A 14468-nucleotide genomic window follows, 5' to 3' on the forward strand; every position below is an offset into this window, starting at 1 on the left:
CCCAAAAGTACGCGCACCGCACCTGCTTGTGTGTGGAGGCCAGGTTATTGCACTCGCAGGGGTCCTTGTCCAAGTCGAAGAGAAACACGTTGTCAGGTGACTGGAAACGCGACTCGTCGCCACACGGTCCGTCCGGGCAACTCAGCGTGGTCTTGGTTCTCCAGTCCGGTGCAAAACGCAACTCCCGCTTGTTGTACAGAGCTCGCAGTGTCTGGAACGTTGTTAGAGGAGGGGGCTTAATTGCGCAAGGAAGTGAACCACTGAGCTAGTTTGGCTTGATTGTATTTTGTATACTATTTGAAGTGACCTTAAAATGCGACATTTGCTGAGTCGATTAAGCTGGAATATTGTATGACTACCGACTAAGCTTACATTACATAGCACGTACAGTGCGGCCCTGAAGGATGAGGGAAATGAGCTAAATTACTTTTTTGGCGAGACTGGAAACCTTCGACTTGCGGCTATAGCCGACGCTGGTTCTCCTGAACGCCACTGTACAGTGCAACGACGATGCATGTGGGCGGAGTTGCATTGCGATTCGATTGCAATACCACCGCACTATAATGTGCCGTGTCTTTCGAAAGGTCCGAGTTTTGAGTTTCTATGGTCGACTAAATTTCCACTAATTGATGGTTGATCGACGCGATCTATGGTTGAGCGCAACCATCGATCGTTTTTGCTTTCCCTTGATTCTAACCATCAGACTGACTGTACCCCATAATTTATATGGGAAAGATGTTCATGAAAACACTCGCGTTATTGATTCAGTGGTCGTACTTTCTGAGCCTGTGCAGCCAGCGAATCATTAGTAACGCCCGCCAAATCAGTAGAGATTTGCTTTCAGGATGCTGTGGATTATGTGCCACCAAGCACTTTTAACACATCGTGTCTTTTCGCAAAGAAATTAAGAATGCGCTAGACGTTGTCATTTGAGACCGAAGGAAATGACAAGGGAAGGAGGTTAACAAGGCTGAGCCCGGTTGGCTTCCCGGAACTAAGGAAGACGGCGAGAAGGTGGAGCCGATTTTCAAGCATCCAGCCTTTCTTGGCGCGATGGAAAGCCTATACCCCATCCGAAACATTAGCCAAGCTGTTCAACAAATAAAAAAAGGAGAGAGAGAGATTGCAAGGACACGCTGCAAGATGCAAATATAAGACCTATGGGGTGCGACCATGCACGCGTTCCAAAATCGAACGGAGGCGGTCCGTTCTTTACGTCACGAGATAGGCGGTCCGTTCCGTTGCGTTCGTCCGATAGCAGACGACACAAACTGATTGACAACAGATATCACGTCACAATTGACGTCTTGCGTTCGTCACGGTTCAAATTGACCAACTGTGTGCGGCTCGGTTGAACGGACCGCCTCCGTTCTATTTTAGAACGCGTACAAGATCGCACCCATGGTGTTCGGTCATAAGAATTCTGTCGACCGAACGTCGTATGGGTCTTAAAGTCGCATCTTGCACCATCTATATAAATCGTTGTTTTTTTTTTCGTTGAACAGCTTGGCTAAATTTAGCGGGAACACCCTATATATATAGATATATATAATACATATATATATATATATATATATATATATATATATATATATATATATATATATATAATACCCGCAGCGCTTCATTCGGAACACGTGTGGAAATCCCACATTTGTGTGGCCTCTGAGGTAGGCGGGCTACCACAGACATCGCGTATTTTGTAAAAGGTGTCGCGATGAAGGGCGCTTACCTCCGCGGCGAGGCTCCTTTCCATCAGTGCGTCCAGTTTCTGCGACGTCCCTTGTCCTCCTGGGATGGGAAAATGCTGATCGAACCTGCCACCGACATGTGAGCCTACGACAATCTTGAAGCTGTCTCTCCGTATCGCTGCATAGTCCCACAAAGGGTCGATGTTGTAGACGATGTCGGAACGCGGTGAGGGCTCATCTCGGGAGACCGCTGCCCACATGTCTTTGCCGTCCAGTGGTCCCAGGTCGCTCACCGAGCCTCCTGTGGTGCGAGACGACGCTTTTAATTTATTGAATTATGGGGTTTTACGTGCCAAAACCACTTTCTGATTATGAGGCACGCCGTAGTGGAGGACTCCGGAAATTTCGACCACCTGGGGTTCTTTAACGTTCACCTAAATCTAAGAGCACGGGTGTTTTCGCATTTCGCCCCCATCGAAATGCGGCCGCCATGGCCGGGATTGGATCCCGCGACCTTGTGCTCAGCAGCCTAACACCATAGCCACTGAGCAACCGCGGCGGGTCGCTTTTAATTAAGCGGGCTCGATGCACCACTCTCCCCTAAAAAAAAAAAAAAAACCGCTAGCGAGCGCACGTGACTACTGCAGCAGGTTAGCAACTGCCAAAGGCATCGCACGCCGGACTCTGTAATTCATTAAGTGATTCAATGACTGCGGCATGTACCGTGACTGGTGAATCAGGATGAAAATTGCCCAATGACTGCAACAGTGTTACTACGGACAAGAATTAAAGTGACGCGAAAGAGAAAAAATATTTGATCTTTTTTAATACATTTTCCTTCTACAATATCAAACAAGCCACTCTTATTGTGAGCCAGAACAGTAGCGTGGAAGCGCGCACATCAAAGAGGCATCCTACAGGAAAGGTGCACAAAGACGGGTGGCGACACCACCGTGAAATTCCAGCACCAGCTCGCCGTAATGTCACAGATTTTGACAGCGTCTGCTCGTGCCCAGTTATTTTTTTTTATCAGTAAAGATCGATTGCATTATATTCTAAAAGAGCCGCAAACTGGACTTCGCAAGTTTCAGGAACACTTAGTGCGCTATGACCGAAATACGAAAAAATAAGGATACCTTGAAATCCGTGACGTCATTTTTGACGGTGCCGCCGCTGATGCTACGGCGCGATATTCAAGGAATGTAACTTTGACATTCATAATTATAATGAATATTGAGTTTTGAAATAATACTTTGTCAGTCAGTCTAATGTAGTGTTTCTCTCTAGTGTCCCTTTAAGAAAAGGAGGTCGGCGGCGATGCTCATTGAGAGGACTCCTGGCACTAAATGAAAACACAATCCAGCGGTTTAGCATAGGCACGAAGTGCGAATGTCGTTTGACGTAATGAGCGTGTATTATTCTGAGCCGTAGACTCCTTATAGGCCCCACGAGGCATGAGAGCGTGAAGGACATGGTCGCGTTCTGCTGTTTCAGCGTATTTCCTCACGCCATTTTGGGCAAGCATGACAATAGAGCGACTGGACACACAGAAAGGCACGTGAGACTACATAGCGCTTTGTGTTGTCTTATATGCCTTTCTGTGTGTCCGATCGTTGTGCCTGCGCTACAACAATGTAGAAGATGCCACACCAAGAAGCCCATATAGTTACCAGTCCTCATGATAATATACTTCAGAATAAATTTGTTTAGTGAAAGGAACCTATACAGAACGTCTTCCCCTTATCCTGATGTCACAAAATATAGTTAAAATTGAGGCTAGAAATGGAGTTGACAACAAAATAAAATTAAAATTAGATACGCAGTTTTGATCAAAGGACACATCATTAGCGGTAATAGCAGGGCCCTTCTATGCTTTCCTTCTGGTCACGGAACTTCCCAGAATGTTTCATACTGGGACAGAAGGTGGAACCAGAGGCGCTTGCGTAAGTAGAAGTGGTTATATGGATGATAACTTATTTGTTCTTACTCGGTGTATTGAAATATCCAGAGTAGAAAGGAGACCGTTGTATTTGGCTTTTTTAGACGTTACAGGAGCGTATGACAACGCAGACAGCAACATCTTGAGGAATATTCTGGAGGAAGAGAAAAGCTTAAGCGAGGACTGTACACAGCTTTTGAGAAAGATTTACCTAGAAAATATCGCTTGCGTTGAATGAGAAAGGATGATGAGCGAGGTAAAAGTTGATATCAACAAGGGACTGAGACAGGTGAGCCTTTTATCCCCACTGCTGTTCATGACGTACATTGTGAGGACGGAAAGGGTGCTAGAAGAAAGTAATATTGGGTTTAATCTCTCATACAAACAGGCGGATAGAGTAGAAGAGCAGCAGCTTCCAGGTTTATATTATGCGGACGACATTGTGTTGCTAGCTAACAAGCAAACTGATATGCAGCGTCTGGCTAATATCTGTGGACAGGAAGGCGAAAATTTAGGTCTGAAATTTAGCGTTGTAAAATCAGGTGTTATGGTATCCCATTAAAACAGTGAACACACAGTGGCAATACAGGGCCAGGAAATACCTCGGGGAAACGAATATAAATACCTTGGTTTATGGATAAACGAAGGCAATAGGTATACGAAACACAGGAAAAAACCATAACAATAAAGGGGAAGAGAAATTCAGCCATAATAAAGCACAGAGCGCTATGGGGATACAATAGGTACGAGGTCCTCCGAGGTATGCGGAAAGGTGTGATGGTTCCAGGACTTAATTTCAGAAATACGGTTGTTTGCTTGAAGTCAGGGGTACAATCAGGACTCGATGGGAACCAAAGGCCAGTGGGTCGCCTCGCAATGGGCGCTCACGGGAAGACTACAAATGAAGCTGGGTAGCGTGATATGGGCTGCACAAGTTTTGAAGCGAGGGAAGCTCGCAGTAAAATTGATTATGAAGAACGACTAAGGAATCTGTAAGAAAGTAAATGGGCTGGGAGAGTGTTGGGGTATCTGTACCGGAAAAACATTGATTTGCAGTGGACGAAAAGAATAGGAAGCTTACCAGCAAGTATGCGACCTGTAGGGTGGGCAACACAGCAACAAAGAACGTCAAGCGGAAAGTCAGAGAGGCTGAGATAATCTCATGGGTGGCGGCAATGGAAAAGAAACCTGTCATGAATAACTACTTAAGAGGAAAAAAACGAAATCAGGAAAGAAACCATTTATGATAACTCAAAGGGAAGCTCATTACTTTTCGAAGCGAGATCGGGATGCCTTAGAACACGCACTTATAAAGCGAGATATAAGAAGTAAGAAGAAACATGTGCACTCTAAAAACAGTTTGCACCCATTGGGGTGTATATTTGTCCCACAACGATAATCGTCATCTGCCTTGCTCGCGTTTCCTTTCTTGAAAACTCGGCGCTCGCTACTTTCCTGTCGAGAATGCTGCGTCACACTGATAACGCGCATGCCGTTCGTGACTGGGAAGTACCGGGCTCGCAGCGCTAAAGAAAGGAAACGCGGGCAAGACAAATGACGATTATTGTTGTGGGACAAATATACACCCCAAAGGGTGCAACTGTTTTTAGAGTGTGCTTGCTGCGGTAAAGCTAGGGAAACGATGGAGCACGTTTTAATAGAATGTGAAGATATCTGCCCAGCGGACGATTTAGGCACCATTGGTCTCCTTGAAGCCCTTGGGTTCAGCGGCAGCATGGAAAGTAAACGACCAGGTTAATAAGAGGCGATTGGAAGATTGGCGGAAGTAGGGAAATGACAAACAACGATGGCGTACAGATACAAATTCCCCAATAGGGGCTCAGAAAGTTTGGTGACCTGAATTCTTCATGGGTCTCTTCTATTCTTTCTTCCTCCTTTTTAAAAATGGGTAGGACATGAGGCGATGTAAGAGCAAGAGCATGGTGGCGCAGCCCACCGTCCCGTTCCCCATGGGAAGCTCGTAGCACCCATCCATCCGGGAACAATCTACCACGCCAGACGGCCGGGCTGCGCGATCATGCAAATCTTTCAAGAGGAAAGGCGCCTTTCACAGATTTATTTAAGCATGTTGGCCCCCCTCCCTCTATAGTAACCTTCCTCGCACAAACTGTTTCGGTCGAATGTCTCTATTTGCACTTTGTCTAGTTAGTTAGTTAGATTTGTTGGTTATATTTGGTTAGGTATATTCGTTCAGTACGTTGGTTAGTTATTAGTTGATTAGTTAGTTTAGTTTATAATGAAATTATATTTGCGTTGTTATAATTAGCTAGGTTATTGTGTAGTTAGTGAATAATTTTGTTAGATAAATTAGTTACTTAGTTGGGTAGCTTTGTTAGTTAATTAGGTTTATAGATTAAAAATTATTGTTCTTGTTTGCTAGTTAGGTAATTAGGACGGGTAGTTCTGTTAGTTACCTTGCTTAGTAGGTCTAGCCAGCTAATTACTTAGTTATTATTATGTATTTAGTTTATTAGTTCAGTTAGTTTTGTTACTGCAGTTCACTGCTTCGGTTATTATTGAGTTTGGTTAGTTATCAGTTTAAGTTAGCTCATTTATTAATTATGAAATTAGTTTAATAATTAGTGAGTTAGATTAGTTATTGGTATATTATTCGTTAGCTTAGTCATTACGTATTTAATAGGTTAAATATATGTACTTATGCAATTAGCATAGTTAGTAAGTTAAGTTAGTTATCTTTAGTTATATTTTTTGGACAGGTTAGCTATTGTTTAGTCTTGTTAGGCTTGTCAAGTTAGTTATTAGCTGATTAGCAGTTAGCGTAGCTGAATAATTAGTTAATTTAGTTAGCTCAGGTATTACTTATGGAGTTTTTTTAGTTAATTCGTACGTTTAGCCTTTTAATTAGTATACTAAGTATTTTACGCATTAAAACTGAAACATGAGCGGCAAGCAGTGACGCAGGCCTTTTACGCGCAATTACACAAAAGTGTGACGTGGAATTGTTCTGTAGCCGGTTTCTAACGGTGAAGTGGTCCCACGTGTACCTCCCGAATTATGATTAGGTCGCTGTCACAAGTGCAGGTGAACCTGGACGTGAAACAAGGCGCCATAGTTGTCTCGAAATCGCTCTCGTTTAACATCTTGAACACTCTACAGAAACCGGGTGGCGACTTGCACGTCGGGCGGACAATACTGGGCCGACGATGCACGCAAAACTGCCGCTTGACGGGCCCCTGCCGGCACTTTGCGCGCATTCGCGGGCTTCGTTCGGAAAGAACACTTGTATATGTAGCGCGTATCGAGTAACAGAAAGCTGTATCGGGAGTTTTTCATGTTGCTTTACAAATTTCTCATTGACACTCTTCATATAAATATAATTGAGAGGTAGATTAATTAATGAAGATTAATTATCTGATTAGGCGGAATTCCAAAATAATCTGAGCATATCTCCAAGCGACGGCAAACAACGTTACCTTACGTTACTGTCCACCTACGTAGCATTTGCATATCTTCAGACAGCGTGAAGAAGAGAAGACCTCGATCCGCGAGAATTCCATTTTATAATTCAATAAATTTTTTTTTCTCTCTCTCTCTCTCTCAACGTTTAGCTCAAGGGAAACACGTGCCCTGTGTGCACGTGCGCACACTGCCAGCAGCGGAAGGTAGAATGCTGGCCTGGCTCGCGTCCATTCGGCCACTTCGTCTTTCTTTTTCTTTTTGCAGACGAACGCGTCCCCTGAGACGTTCTCCGCGAGCGGGCCGCGCATGCGCAGCTGTCTGTAGCGACAAATCGCGGCGGCGGCGTGAATGCATCCCGAGCGTCCGTGTTCTAGTTCATGCTGCCGCAATAAAAGCGCAAGAACTTCTAGCTGCGCGGTTGTTGCAAGCAGTCCCGCTCACAATAATTTCATCGCCAGACAAAGCTTTCTCAACGCACGAAAAAAAAAAAAGTAAGCAGACTCAACTCCAATTGACAACTACTTGATGAGAAACGTGTACGGGCAGCGGTATACTTTATACACGGACTCGGTGGAGGCCGTGAAAGCCTCGACTGACCCGCCGGTCCAACGCTCGTGGACGCATCCCACCACGCTTCTGGCTACAGCGCTGCGAGGACCGGCCTGGGTGCGTATGAACCGGCCGCACTGGCCGGGCGGCGCTGGAAACGGTGCCGCCCATCGGTGCAGCGATCGAGTGCCCTTCTCCGTTCGCTCAAACGCGACCGCTTGTTTCCCCCCCACCTGCCGGGCCACACGGAGGTGCACGCGAACACTTCAAGCGAGAGACCAGGCCACCAACAACCACCCCCTGTCTCGTGGCCTCTTGCTAAAGCTGATACCCCACGCAAAGTGCAAATCACACACACACACACACTTTCAGCGAAGTTTCAAATTTTTTTAAAGGTTGCCTGTGGCAGATAGCTCAATTCTAGTTCATGAGCTGGTCTACTCGAAACGGCGCACGCTTTTTGCACAATAAATTGAGATAAAAAACTGATTAGTTAATAAAAATTCACTAATTAAGTTTGGAACTAAATACATTATGACCCATGTTGCAATTTACAAATTCTAGCCGTGGAGTTCGCAAGGCCGATCCATTTGAAACAAATTTGAATATGGCGCCAGCTTTGAGATATAAATTCCCGAACTTTGCGGAGAAATGCATTGGCGTTTCAGTTACTTGTGTGCTTCAGTGCATGAAACGACGTTTTGACTAGAAACTAACTGAAACGCCAATGCATTTCTCCGCAAAGTTCGGGAACTTATATCTCAAAACTGGCGCCATATTGAAATTTGTTTCAAATCGATCGGCCTTGCGAACTCCACGGCTAGAATTTGTAAATTGCAACATGGGTCATAATGCAATTAGTTCAAAACTTAATTAGTGGATTATTAATTAGTCAATTTTCGATCTCAATTATTTTGTACAAATATTGTGCGCCGCTTCGAGTAGACCAGCTCAGAAATAGAATTGTGATATCTGCCACAGGCAACTTTTAAAGATTTTTGAAAGTGCTTAAGTTGCTGAAACACCATGTATGTATGTATGTATGTATGTATGTATGTATGTATGTATGTATGTATGTATGTATGTATGTATGTATGTATGTATGTATGTATGTATGTATGTATGTGATTTGCACTTCGCATGGGTAATTATATATATATAAATAATATATATATATATATATATATATATATATATACGTTTGAGTAATTTAAATACAAATAACTTACTTTCAGACATCCAGAATAGCTTCAGGCACAAAAAATCTTGTCAAACACTTGTTCGAACTAGTTACTGACCTTCACGACTACACATATGAGCAGACACACGCAGACCCATTGTTCATTGATTTTAGAAAAGCTTTTGATCGTGTTTCGCATAACCGATTGATCAAGAAGGTTGATAACCTAGGATTAGATCCTAACACAACCCGTTGGATTGCCGAATTCTTAACTAATCGATATCAACGAGTTGTTCTTAAGGAACATACATCTGAAAACACGCATGTCATCTCAGGAGTGCCACAAGAGTCAGTTCTGGGACCATTGATTTTTCTCATTTATGTTAATGATATAACTGATAACATAGGTTCTCAAATGAGAATTTTTGCTGACGACTCCGTCATTTACAGGCAGATATTAACTCCCTTGGACATCACTAGCTTACAAAGGACCTAGTGCAACTCGGCAAGTGGTGTAAGGTCTGGCATATGGAGATAAACGTATAAAAAACAAAGCTTATTACATTTTCTACACTTGCTATAGTACTCTTCTGAACGTTTACACAATAAACAATACAGGTACAGAGAGATTGCAAAGTTTTAAGTACCTGGGCGTTTATTTAACTACAGATCTAACTTGGCAAAAACAGAATATATAGGTAACCAAGATGGCACTTAAGAAAATAGGATTAATCAAACATCGTTTGTATCATGCCAACTCAGAAACGAAGCTTCACAGTTACACATCTCTCATGCGGTCTTTGTTAGAATATGCATCCATAATATGGCACCCAGGTACTGTTGCTTTGCAGAACTGCATCGAGTCAGTACAGAATAAGGCAGTAAGATTCATACTTTCCTCATATTCACCCTATATGAGCGTATCATTGTTAAAAAGCAGAATCAACATTACCGCTCTGAACACCCGACGCACAAATATTTGCATTTAACATTCTTTCATCCTTTATATTACGGCGAGCTAACATTTGCAACTAGTCGCATTCAACCGGCACATCACATTTCATCCTGGCGGGATCATGAACACAAAGTGCAATCCATATTTGCTCGTACACTAAAGTACCCATGTTCACCTCTAGTGCAACCATAAACGAATGGAACACGTTACAAGAAAAATTTTTGCTTGCACTGATGGAGATAGCTTGCAAAGGGAACTTCTGAAGCATCTCCATGAACAACTACTGTTTTTATGTGTATACGCGTCTGTTAGAACTATATAACGCTTTTTTTTGTTTACCTTTGCACACTTAAATGTGTCACTCAACCTTTATTTCATACTGCAGTGCTTACCAATTCCGAGGCACATTTCAGTGTTCCTGTTATTGATGGACATTCGAGAAATGGTGTAATATTTCTCTCGTTTCGCCTGATGTAAATATGAATAGCATCCTGAAAATGTAGTTAAACTTCCTTTATACCACGGTGTATTTCTTTTACCCAACTCATATCTTTCTATTCTTGTTTGTTCAGGTGTTTCTATATTTTACACAATGATGTTGTATTGCAACCCCCCCCCCCCTCCTCCCCCTATGTAATGCCTTCAGGGCCGTGGTGGCAGTCCCGTCGAAACTTTGCGCGTGTCTAGTTTCCTCCGGCCCCTCAGATCAGCTGTCAAGGTCGATCCAAGTAGGTCGCGAAGCTTCGGGCGAAAAACGGTTCAGAACAAATTGTCACCGATATCAGCAAGGGAGCAGCGATCGAAGCGCGACTAATTTGGAGGGAACAAACATTGGAAAAGGAAAAAAAAAAGCGTCTTAAATTAAAGCGAGACACAGTTAGATTCGTTCAACGAAAATAAAATTCCTTATCAATTTTATATGTGCGTGATGAGTAAAGAAAGGACAACATAATTTTATTTTATTATTATCAATAAATACCTTTTTAAGTGCCCATCGTAAGAGGGGGCGTTGACGCCACTATTCCTTGCAAAGCAACGTAGCTCTTCACAAGTGTTCAAAAAGGTGCGCTCTTAAAGTTCACTTGTTACAATACGCACCCTTCACACGTTGTGCTGCTTTGCTTGACGTTTGTGTGGACTTGGTGAAGCCAGTAGCTTCATCGTTTATCAACCTGTTCAGTCAAAAGTAGTGAGTTACGAGTGCCAGAGAATTGCTTACTTTAGTTGTTTTCGTGTGACTGCCCAGACCAACGGGCTTGGCGACCGACGATAGGACCAGCACTCTACACCTGAAGTCGGCCTCCAAAGAAAGCATGTTGTGCTCAGGGGTGCGATTTCGACACCCGTACGGCTGACCTTTTCCTGCATCGCTTTCCGCGCTGAAAGCTCGAAACGCCCATGAAGTCGAATGGCGGGACATCTAAACATACAGCTCTAATAGCAGACCACCAAAACAAATTTCGCGCCTTTGAGAATAAAATGACATCACTTCTGTTTCTAACGGATATGGAGTCACACTGTTTTTTCATAGAGTTTCCTACAAAAATTACTAGAGGGAACTCTGGCGCTGCAGTCGTTGTCCTACCATGGGAATGATGGGAAGTACATGGATTTGTCTGATCTTCGTGCTTGTGGATTCAGACGTTCTTGTGGCTTTGTATATTACGCTATCTAAATCTTATTATCGTATATTTCAGCACAATCTATGTTCTTTGAAGTGCGGAAGACGCCGGGGACGAGTACAATTGCTATTAATTGCAACGATTGAGCTTGTCCAGGTGGCCAAATCCAAACGCGCCAAGCGTCTCAAGGCACTGCCATGCCCGCGATAAATTCATAAGGGCGTTTCATTCGCTTGTCGATACATGCGTCCGTGGCTTAATGGCCTCAATATCAGGCTTCTGTGCTAGAGTGCCTGTGTTCGAATCCTGCCGTCGGCTAATTTTAATGATGTTTATTTAATTACTTATTACGCAATACACTGTTGAAAATGACGAGTTTCAAAGTCACAAAGCCGTTTGAAGCTAAAGAACGAAGTTAAGGCAAATCCATGTACTTCCCATAATTCCCATGCTGGGACAACCGCTGCCATTGCAGCTCCGGTAGACACTGGCGCCAGAGTTCCCTCTAGTAAATTTTGATGGTTTTTTTTTCTTCGGCTGGAAGCGTTCCCTCCTCATACAGATGGCGCAAAGCCCCACGAACCGCCGAAGTAAGAGGCGATTGGAAGATTGGTGGAAGTATGGAAACGACAAAAAGCAATGACGTACAAAAGCCAAGTTCACAGTAGAGGGTCAGGAAATTTGGTTGTGAGAGCTCATCGTGCTTTTTTTTTCTTTTTCCTTCTTTAACCTAGGTAGGACATTAGACACTATAATAACAAGAGCTTGATGGCGCGACCCACAGCCCCGTTCCAAAGGGGACGCTAATAACATACATACATACATACATACATACATACATACATACATACATACATACATACATACATACATACATACATACATACATCCATCCATCCATCCACCCATCCATCCATCCATCCTCATCCATCCATCCATCCATCCATCCATCCATCCGTCCGTCCGTCCGTCCGTCCGTCCGTCGCCGATGAACCGCCATGTTTGAACGCATGGGCTTCTATGGAAGCTTCGCTACCAGGTACCTTGCAGCGGTCGCGTCGTCCACGCGAATGATAGTAAATGCGTGTATGTACCTTTCGTCACGATGACCACTGATCAAGACAATAAATGAGTTAATACCTTTGTTCAAAGCTAGTGTCACCTCTGTGTCGTGTGCTCAACAGAGTTCGCTAGTCGTCCACCTTCACAGAGTGGAATGGCTCATGATTTTTTATGCGAAGCATATTAACGTAGGTTTCGGGCCTTCGCGCGACGCCCGGCGGTGGCCACCATTGACCCTGAAGTGGGGTCACGTGACATGACGTCACGTGATGACGTCACACAGGCTGCAGATGGGGCCTCATATCGCGCCGTCGGTCGCCTCCCGGCGGTGGCCACCATTGACCTTCAAGTGACCTTCAAGTAGGTCACGTGACATGACGTCACGTGATGACGTCACACCGGCTGCAGATGGGGCCTCATATCGCGCCGTCGGTCGCCTCCCGGCGGTGGCCACCATTGACCCTGAAGTAAGATCACATGATGTGACGTCACGTGATGACGTCACACCGGCTGCAGATGGGGCCTCATATCGCGCCGTCGGACGTCGCCCGGCGGAGGCCTCCACGCTTCAGTTCGCGCCGTCGCGCGCGACGCGGCGGCGGCGCCACCATCGCTGCATCACGTGATATGTGACGTCACGCGAGGGATGAAGCGGCGCGCGCCCGCCGTCGCGTCAGTCTCTGTGCCCCCAACCGCGCCAGCGTCTTTGCGCCGGGCGTGTATGCGGTCAACATGCCTCCAAACGCTAAGGACGTTAATAATAGGAATGCAAAACGAAGGCTGCAGCGTGCTACGGAAACCGATGAAGAACGCGAAGAACGCCTAGCCAAGCGGCGCGCTCAATATGCGGCTCGACGACAACGCTCCGAGGGTGTAAGTGAAGCCTCAACCAGTGATTCAACTAGCGGAATCGGCGACTCCGTCAGCATTTCTACCAGTTCGGAGCGCTGGAATGCCACTAAACGACAGAGACGTGCCATGGAAACCATAGAAGAGCGACAACAGCGACTCGAAAAGGAACGACTGAGACAGGAAGGGAGAAATGTTGCTAACCGACAGAAGCGTGCTTTAGAAACTCCCGAAGAACGAGAGCAGCGCCTCGAAAAGGAGCGGCCCAGACGAGAAACGGAGAAGGAAAATCGGAAGAGGCGACGCATCGAAGAGGCGGCCATGCGTCAGCTACAGCAACGACAAACCAGCGAGGAGATTGCCGAAGAGCGCCGCAGGGAGCACGCCACAAGAGTGGCCGAGTTTGATGCCGCAACACGTGAGTTTGCCAAGCGCTTCACCAACAATCCGTTTGGTTATGCATGTTCGGTGTGCGCCCGCCTATGGCACAAAGAAAAGCTTACGCCGGTGACTCCCGCAATGTTCCCCACGCTGTGCCAAGCATTTCCAGAGTGGACCGATAATCAGTTGGCCGGAGCCGTGGTTTGCAACACGTGTAAGGGCAGCCTCAGAAAGCAAAAGATTCCCTTCTACAGCACGTCCAACGGTTACAAGTAGCCGCCGATGCCAAAGGGGCTGCCGCGCCTAAACCCGGTCGCCGAGAGACTCGTGTCCCCACGCATACCCTTCGTTCAGATCCGAAGGCTTATGAACTGGAAGAACGGCCAGTACGGCATCAAGGGCCTCATCGTGAACGTGCCGGTGAGCACGGACGCAATGCTCAAGCAACTGCCGAGAAACGTGGACGACCAACACCAGATCCTAGTGAACATCAAGAGGCGCCGCATCGATAAGGGCGTCTACTTGGCCGACGAGGTCTCCCGCGAGGTGCTGCTGCCGTGGATCAAGGTCTTGCAAGACTCCCCGCTGTACCGGCACTACGGCATCACGTTCGACATCGACAGATCTAGTCATGGAGATGATCGCCGAGGCCGAACAAAACACCGGGGCGGACCTCGAGGATTGCGACGACGGCGCAGAAGACGAAGACAGCCCGATGTTCGACGCGGCCGCCCTCATGATGGACCAACGCACCCTGATGTTCGACGAGGACGAGATGCTAAACCACACCGTGACGATG

At 45.7% G+C, this 14468-nt stretch overlaps 1 protein-coding gene across 3 annotated transcripts in view; it reads right to left on the reverse strand.

The window, feature by feature from the left end:
- The window catches only part of LOC142571363 (arylsulfatase B-like), a 132269-nt gene that overhangs the window by 11636 nt on the left and 106165 nt on the right, over window positions 1-14468 (reverse strand). For all 3 annotated transcript variants that reach the window (XM_075679647.1, XM_075679649.1, XM_075679648.1), the window contains exons 10-11: window positions 1733-1992; window positions 23-211 (exon numbers count right to left, since the gene is read on the reverse strand). In XM_075679647.1, the coding sequence (XP_075535762.1) occupies window positions 23-211; window positions 1733-1992 (449 nt within the window). The remainder of the gene's footprint in view (window positions 1-22; window positions 212-1732; window positions 1993-14468) is intronic.

This window comes from Dermacentor variabilis, chromosome 2 (assembly GCF_050947875.1).
Source record: "Dermacentor variabilis isolate Ectoservices chromosome 2, ASM5094787v1, whole genome shotgun sequence".
NCBI lineage: Eukaryota > Metazoa > Arthropoda > Arachnida > Ixodida > Ixodidae > Dermacentor > Dermacentor variabilis.